Source organism: Frankliniella occidentalis, unplaced genomic scaffold (genome assembly GCF_000697945.3).
Source record: "Frankliniella occidentalis isolate FOCC.00 unplaced genomic scaffold, Focc_3.1 Scaffold48, whole genome shotgun sequence".
Taxonomy (NCBI): domain Eukaryota; kingdom Metazoa; phylum Arthropoda; class Insecta; order Thysanoptera; family Thripidae; genus Frankliniella; species Frankliniella occidentalis.
The window spans coordinates 254,869-263,222 of NW_026267178.1; the positions used below are offsets into that span (position 1 = coordinate 254,869).

The 8,354-nt window shown below is 36.8% G+C and overlaps 2 protein-coding genes across 2 annotated transcripts in view; one reads left to right on the forward strand and one right to left on the reverse strand.

Annotated features, from left to right (window-relative positions):
- Positions 1 to 1,869, reverse strand: part of LOC113208951 (mortality factor 4-like protein 1) — a 12,534-nt gene extending 10,665 nt beyond the window's left edge. The window contains exons 1-8 of the mRNA XM_026426242.2: positions 1,700 to 1,869; positions 1,466 to 1,583; positions 1,211 to 1,309; positions 917 to 1,106; positions 707 to 808; positions 534 to 625; positions 341 to 443; positions 177 to 246 (exon numbers count right to left, since the gene is read on the reverse strand). Of these exons, the coding sequence (XP_026282027.1) occupies positions 177 to 246; positions 341 to 443; positions 534 to 625; positions 707 to 808; positions 917 to 1,106; positions 1,211 to 1,309; positions 1,466 to 1,583; positions 1,700 to 1,730 (805 nt within the window). The 5' untranslated portion in view covers positions 1,731 to 1,869. The remainder of the gene's footprint in view (positions 1 to 176; positions 247 to 340; positions 444 to 533; positions 626 to 706; positions 809 to 916; positions 1,107 to 1,210; positions 1,310 to 1,465; positions 1,584 to 1,699) is intronic.
- A 50-nt stretch (positions 1,870 to 1,919) lies between these two features.
- On the forward strand, positions 1,920 to 8,348 carry LOC113208950 (ubiquitin-protein ligase E3B). Its single transcript, XM_026426241.2, has 17 exons — positions 1,920 to 2,442; positions 2,574 to 2,714; positions 2,801 to 3,107; positions 3,198 to 3,407; positions 3,499 to 3,690; positions 3,779 to 4,050; positions 4,478 to 4,626; positions 4,700 to 4,990; positions 5,068 to 5,240; positions 5,328 to 5,482; positions 5,572 to 5,708; positions 5,795 to 5,958; positions 6,070 to 6,332; positions 6,410 to 6,539; positions 6,771 to 6,935; positions 7,026 to 7,137; positions 7,234 to 8,348. The coding sequence occupies exons 1-17, from the start codon at positions 2,282 to 2,284 to the stop codon at positions 7,404 to 7,406; spliced, it is 3,195 nt and encodes a 1,064-aa protein (XP_026282026.1). The 5' UTR covers positions 1,920 to 2,281; the 3' UTR covers positions 7,407 to 8,348.
- The last annotated feature ends 6 nt before the right edge of the window (positions 8,349 to 8,354 follow it).

Genomic DNA, 8,354 nt, shown 5'->3' on the forward strand with positions numbered 1-8,354 from the left:
CAAATATTTAAATCAATTTTTATCAGGATACTTCTTTACTCTTAACCCGTTTAGTGCAGCTGTGCACCCGGGGGTTGGAAAAACCAGCAATGTGTGACCACATTGTGGTCACACCGCGATGAATGTAACAGGTCAACTAGCTATCTAAAAGGATTAAGATTATCTAAGATTCTTACCAAAAAGTCTTAATAGATGGATTCCACCATAAATACTACTCATAGGTTTATTGGGATGTTGCTGGACCAACTGCAACGTAAAAAATAAATATTATTTTTGTTTTTAAATAGAACAAATGAGCACAGATTATAGTATTCAAATACACAGAATAGACAACACATACATCCCCATATTGAGCTCTCTCAAACTTGTATAAAAGTTGTGAACCCAGCATTACATTAAAATAATCCTTGATTCCACGTACAACATCCATTAAGCAGCTTTCCCTAGACAATAAACAAAGGGGGGAAAATTAGATACTGTTTTAAAAGGGACGTTTCCAGTAGAAATAAGCAGACGGTGGGAGAAGCACTTACTTGTTGGGTGTGTTGCTCTTGCTTGATGTTTTCATTTTAACATAGTTATCCAATATCTCATCAACTGTGAGTTTTGAAGGAAGATTAACAAGCTGAAACATAGGAAATACCAAACTCACTAAGTTTTTAAAGAGGAGACTATTATTAACATTTTGATTCTCTCGAAAGTCTACCTTGCGTTGTCTGGCTATGAGATCCCAGTCGTCGACCAGCCAAGGTTTCAATTCGTCAGGCATTTTCACTTTAACTTCTACTTTAGATAGAAACTGTTCTTCCTGGAGAATGGTATAAAAAAGAATAGGGATTAGGAAGTGTGGCAACAAAGGAAAATGAACTAAGATGATGTGATCCCTCGTCTTTTGATAATCTGATAAATGGCTCACCGTCTCTACAGTAGCATCTACTTTGCTTTTCTTTTTCTTCGGTACATCACTTGATGAATCTTGAGATGAGGAAGGTGTAGAAGGTAGACTTTTGTCACCCCCTTTCAGTGTAGGGGTTGACGACCGGCTATCAGAATCTCCATCGTTGCTAGCTTTGGATGCTTTAGCTTTAGGTATAACTTTTTTCTTGCTATTGAAACAAGAATTATAGTTAGTAATATTGCTTTCAATGTCTAGGACTAAAAGTCCTAAGAAAATGTATAAGATTATTTGAAGAGGAACACTTGAACTTACACTGGGTTTGCTGAATGGGCTCGAAGAAGTTCTTTCTTCTTCAGTAGATTCGCTTCATTGTATTTTAAGACACGATCTTCAGGGACCCATTCATCCCAGCTGTGAAGTAAACGAAATAAATTAGGGGTGTGCCATTCTCAACGTCCTTCTTACCAACAAATAACTACACAGAAAATGACTACATGTTGTTGACAGAAGGGATACTCTCACCAAAACAGAAGTTTAAGCAAAATGGCCCCCTCACTGATGACTTACTTTTTATTCCAACCAGCATAATGTATTAAATACTTTATCTCTTTGTCTTTGTCTGATGATAGCTCTAAGCATTTGGCTTCGTAGAGCAGCGGTCCGTGGAAACACAGCACCTTCTCTCCTGAAAATGGATTTGGAAATCAAACACAAGATGTAACCTCAAGGCTAACCTCTCTGCACTTTACAGAAGCAGGTATTTTCTTACAACAACAAGACTCCTGAAAAATTGACACATACCTTGCTTAAACTTGAATACAGTTGGAGCCATTACTGTGGAGATTTAAGCAAAGAAAACTGTCATTTCACGCGAAATGAACACAGCCGAACAACCCAACAACTAACTAGCCGGCAAGAAAGAGCTTATTTGCAGCCTAGTTGTCGTCGCTGTCTCGTGCAAATAGTTGATTTTTGTTGACATTGACAAGAGGTTTTTTGTTTGTTTTTGTGTTATTGGTTACTGAAACCAGGACATTAAAACAACATGCATTAAGGGCATTTCCCTTATAAACTTGATCAGCGTTATGGCAGTTACTGTTATTGATATTATGCACAGTACTGTCTTCAAAAGTTTTTGTTTACGTCTATGTTTACCAGCCCTGAAGGTCTCTGACTGACGTAACGAAGAGCGACGAGTGTGTTTTTTATTTTTATTTTTTAATCAAAAAAGACTGTTGTTTTTGTGTTAAGTGGGTAATCTTATGTTGTCAAATTGATATCTATCTTGAAGAATGCATAGTCCACTAGATCTTGTCTAGCGATCCAACACTCCTTCACGAGCACTGTTTATGAAAACCTAAGAGGTTAAGGACGAAACAAGCCATGTTTGACAGTCCTGAATCCAAGAAAGATGAGTTGCTGGAGCAAGCTCGTGCAGCCCGGATAGAGAGGGTGCTTGAAAAGAAGAGAGGCTATGCAGCTGCTTGTATTCAAGCCCATTTTCGTGGACTGAAAGCAAGAAATGAATTTTCCAAATTGATTCTGTAAGTGAAACTTCTTCCCACGTTTCAATCTGAATAACATTGTTTATTTTGATACTTGCAAAATGGTAACAAGTCCATAAGCATCACATACATTTGTGAATCAATTCAATAGCTTATATTATGTTCCACAGTGATCAGTTTGATGCTGTCATAACTGGAGATCAAGATACTGAAAAGAGACCGCAAGCGCTGCAAGCCTATCAGGTGGCATGTCGTTTTATGCTTGTGTGGAAGAAGGAAAGGGATTTAGAGCGCTTTCTAAGACTCTGCAGGTAATGTGAACTATCATGCTACTTTATGATAAGTAGTTATCATCTTTTTCTTATGGAATACAATCAAATTTTTAATTTTTCTGCAGGTTTCTTGTTGCCAGTTTAGAAAGTGACTCTGCACGGTACAGTTACATGGGAATCGCCTTGAACAAAGAGCACGTAGTGCGCTGGATATCACATATCAAGATAATCCTCACTAGAACTCTGTTGTACATTGATGCTTTGAGACCAGAAAGACCTACTGACAACAAAAGTTTAATGATTTATCTTCATACACTGATAGCATTCACATCTACATCAACTTGGGTTTTGATCAAATCTAAAAATTTGGAAAATCTGAGGCAAGGCTTGAATCATCTCTGCTCTAATATAATGGGCCATCTAGCATCACAGGTAAAAGTGATTGCAGGATCATTGTTGTAATTTTAATTTTTTTACATTTACATTTCTATATATCATTTTTTGAAAAATATTTTTAAATAGGGGCTCTACAAATCACTGCAGTTACTCCTGAAACGTAGCCTGTGCCGCTCTACTGTAGCTTTGAAACATGCAAGTCTCTCTGCTACAATGACGTTGGCACTAAGACCTTTAATCGCTGCCAACTTCTCAGAAAAACTAACAACTATCTATCTAATTCATATCCTCAGCGTACCAGCCCTGTTATCACATGTTAATTCTTTGGCACCAGAGGTAATAGTCTTAGTATTCTATGTCAACAGCATTATTTATGTTATCTTTTAAATTACTTTATTAATATATTTTTTGTAATTGTCTGTATTAGTGCATATTATTGCTAGAGCAGCATTCCATCCTTCAAAGGAGCTTAGATCTTCTCAGCATTGAACAAAATCTCAGAATAGTTTTTAATGCTCTGGAAGGAAACTATGCACTCTGTTTACTAGCTAATCTGATTCAACTTGCTCACTTTGAAAGAGATTCTACTCTACCTGATGTAATTTTTCCAACATTTACTGTGAGTATCTAATTCTTTCTCTTCTTCTCTCTCTCTCTCTCGTTTACTGTTGTGATTTTATCTCATTCACGTATCTTTATTATTCAAGGTTGTGGTGACTAGACTTCTTGAAAGCTGCATGCATTATGTTATGTTGAAACAGTCACCTTTGGCACATTGGCATCCAGTGTTAGGATGGTTTGCCCAATCTACAGATACATATGCTCAGGAAGCTATGCCCTTAGTCAAGCAGCAGCTTCATTTGCTATGGTCTGGCTCTCTTGTCAAATTGCTCCTTGGTAATGTGCTGGCTGAATTTGCAGAAAAATGCCAAAATGACGAGGAATTAAAAAGTCCAGCACCAACAAATATTATCAGAAGGTACTACTAAGGTGTCCCATTCAAGGTGGGGTTTATCTGCCACATATTTCAATCCACATCGCTTCGCTACAAGCTATGGGGCTTCTATTTCTTGACTAGATAGAAGATAGAGCTTGGCTCGATTTGAAGTAGAGCTACATCCAGAGAAGAGGGTCTAAACTGCCTGGGCTGTTGTAAGTTGCTGAGGGGGTGTCTACCACCTCCTCGCCCAATTTCCAAGACCTCAGCAGCCCAAGCAGCCCTCTTGCACAGATGCAGCTTCTTAGGGGAGCACAGCATAGGCTAGCTGCTTGCAGTGAGGCTATTGATTCAAACTAGTGGCAGGACTTGAATAGGACACCCTGTATAAATTATAAGACATGTGTACTGACCTGAATGTTTTAAAATATACATGTTCTTAAGTCCTTGTTTAAATCTGTTTTCACAGAGCTTTGGAAAACCGTGTCAATAGAGCAAGTTCTGCCAAGAGCTATCGAAAACTTGGAAGCCCTGAATTTACTAAAGTTGCATTAGTGTGCTCGTTGTACCAAACAACTCTCTCTACTCTGACACAGTTGTCTCTTGATATTTTGACAGGTAAATTTTCACTATACCAGCTTGCTTGTGTCATAATTGTGGTTAATTAATTATGTATACTTACCTTTCACAGGCCTATGCTACCAAGATAGAGTTCTACACCACCTGTGGCTATTCCTCTGTTCTTTGGGCCCTAACTGTGGATTGAAGGCATTTTTAGAACTGTTGGCAGTCAATACCAAGTGCAGTGCACCTGAATTTCAGATGCTAATTTTGTTTTGTAACTGCATGACAAACTATGTCACAATTCTGGATGACATGGAAATGTATGATCAGCAAGAACCTTTCAAACTTTCAGACTATGTCACTTTAAGTAATTTCCTCAACATGTTTTTGTATCGCTCCATTTACAACCAACTGATCGGTAATTTAAATACTTTGCCAACTGCTTCTTTATTTTTTACAATATTTTTGTCATCATGAACATTTCTTCTTTTGCAGATCTCAAGTCATTACAATCCAATACTCTGTTTGTTGAAATGCATACTCTTCTTCAAGTCCTGTACAGACGAGATTGTAGACGACGCTACACCCCAGAACAGCATTGGCTTATTAAAGAAATACGTGTGGGCCAATTTATGGCTGATCTAGACAAAGGAAAAAAACCTGTTGTGGTAAGTAACATGTAATTATTTTAAGAATAAACTCCTGAGAAAAAATCTAATCTAACCTACAATATATAATGCTACTTTTTGATTCAGATGCTCCTTCAAAAAATGCCACACATAATACCTCATGATGAACGTGTTAATCTATTCAGAAAACATGTCGCAAATGAGAAAGCTGTGTTTGGTCTAACTGAATCAGCCTGTGCAATATCTGCTTCTCCACAATCTACCCTAATCACAGTACATAGGTATACCACATCTTGTCTATTTTGTGATCTGAACATTCAATTGTATTACTATTACTGATATCTTTTTCTTCTGTGCATTTTATCATTAGATCCCGAATTGTAGAAGATGGGTACAGACAGTTAGCACTCCTGCCTCCTCAAGCTCTGAAAGGAGTAATACGAGTAAGATTTATTAATGAGCAGGGCTTAGATGAAGCTGGTATTGATCAAGATGGTGTTTTCAAAGGTAATCTAATTTCTAAAAAGGTTATACTGTATCAATTTGGAAATGATAAAAGTATGTTTCACATTTAATTTTTTGTTTCATGTTAGAATTTTTGGAGGAAACTATTAAAAGAGTATTTGATCCAACCCTAAATTTGTTTAAAGCAACATCCGAAGAAAGACTTTACCCATCTCCGACATCTTATGTGCAAGAAAATCATCTGCAGCTCTTTGAATTTGTTGGACGTATGCTTGGTAAAGCAGTTTATGAGGTAAACCACTCCTTGTTTTCTTAAAATTTTGTTACATTTTATTGCACCAGTAACTATGCTTGCTGAAAAATTGTACTCTACATATGTTTTTGCTCATTTATCTTTTTGCAGGGTATTGTTGTGGATGTGCCTTTTGCTTCTTTTTTTTTGAGTCAAGTCCTAGGTCATACCCATCAAGTTCTCTACTCAGCAATGGATGAACTACCTTCTTTGGACAGTGAATTGTACCGTAGTCTAACATTTATCAAACATCACAACGGTGATGTAGGTGACCTTGACTTAACATTTTCCGTTGATCAAGACTGTTTGGGCCGTGTTGTTACACATGAGCTTGTTCCTGGTGGCAGAGTTATACCAGTAACAAATGAAAACAAGCAAGTATCTATTGGGCTACCAAAAATATCAGTTGTTTTAAACTTTTAATGTCAACTAATCCTGTATGTTTTCATAGAATCAATTACATTCATCTTATGGCTCATTTCCGAATGCACACACAAATTCGTGAACAAACTGCTGCATTTATTAGAGGTTTCCGGTCACTCATTAATGTAGAATGGTTGCAGCTGTTTTCTACACCTGAGGTATGAGAACAATGTTGTGAAGGATGTATGTTATGGTTGAAGCACATTAATCAGCTAATGTCGAATTTATCCTGTTAAAGTCAACCTCACCCGCGGGCCGGGGCTTAAGTCTTCAGCGGGACAGACTTTTAGAAGCAGGGTCATGTGGACATTAGCCGACTAACAGGCTTCAACCATATTCTATTATGTGCTCTGAATTTGTTAAAAACTTGCTTTTCTTTTTCTTTGTAGCTTCAGCGCCTTATATCTGGTGACAATGTTCCATTAGATTTAAGAGACTTGAGGCGGCACACCCAGTACTATGGTGGTTTTCATGATTCTCATAGAGTTGTTAATTGGTTATGGGATGTCTTAGATCGGGATTTTAGTGAGGATGAACGAGCCCTCTTTCTTAAGGTAAGCTACTCATTTTTTTCTCTGGGTGTAAATAATTGTGCTTTCTTTCTTCTACAACTATAACAATTTCTTCCGTCTTACTTTGTACAGTTTGTAACAAGCTGCTCCAAACCACCTCTCCTTGGATTTGCCCACTTAGAACCCCCGTTTAGTATTCGCTGTGTAGAAGTGGGCGATGATGAAGATACGGGAGACACTATTGGTGAGCTTTAGTCATCTGTTACACACATAGTAGGAAAACTAAATAAATTATCAATGTACTAAAATTATTATTATTTTTATTCCCTGTGTTTTTTAGCCAGTGTCATCAGAGGATTTTTTACAATACGCAAGAAGGACCCCCAGAATCGTTTACCAACATCATCAACTTGTTTTAATCTATTAAAACTACCGAACTATCAGAAAAAAAGCACATTGCGGGAAAAGTTACGATATGCCGTATCAAGCAATACCGGATTTGAACTTTCTTAAACTCTGGATTAGCAACTATTTTAATTGTTTTTCCGGAAAGCAAAGGCTGTAACATGAATTTTCAGAATGAAACAGAAATATTTGCTCTAACTTAATTTTCATAAATGTTTACCAGATATTTGTCAGACTGTGATATTTAGCACTATTATACACCAGTGGAAATTACACTTTTAGCAGTGAAATAAGATGATTGTTATCAGGTTTTTACCTCATTGTGGACTGTATGCTTCTAATTCAAGTTTTTTTTCTAAGTGGGAAAATGTATAGGGGGTTGGGTCGATGGGGTTGGAGAAATGTTTTGTCCAGACAAAAGAGTAAGAGATACTTTCTTTTGTTACTCATAAAATCCATTATAGCAAGTGTGATATACGTCCAGGCTGTACATTTGCCAAACGTTTCATCTTCTCTAGATAAACTTTTTAAAGTTATGTCATGATTGTTCTAGTCAGTAAAAGTGAGAGCAAATCTGTTAGAGGCCATGTAGTTAATTTCGACTTGACTTCTTGTACTACTCCTGTAACTGTTCATAGTGTTTATCATTTTACATCTCATATGGTTAATTGTTTAACCAAAAAAGGATCATTGGGTTGTAATTTAAAAAGAAAAAAAACATAATTTGCCATGCTTTTTTGATTTTCAAAAATGTATGCAATTAGGGTCATAGGATAAATCACATGATTTGAGGAAAGGACATTTTGTAAATATTTTGGTCTGACTGTATTATTGAAATTTGAATGTATGTCTCGCTAGCTGACCAAAGATTTACTCTGGCAGAAAATAACTTAAATGGCTTTGCTGCATATGCATGAGTAAAGTAGCCATTTGAATAATCGCAAACCTTGTTTCATTTTACTTGTGTTTCTAAGTGTTTTATACAAGGGGAAAATGTTTTCCATGTTTCCTTTGTGTGATTGTGTATGGTTACTGCAATGTACCGCAATGTACTGA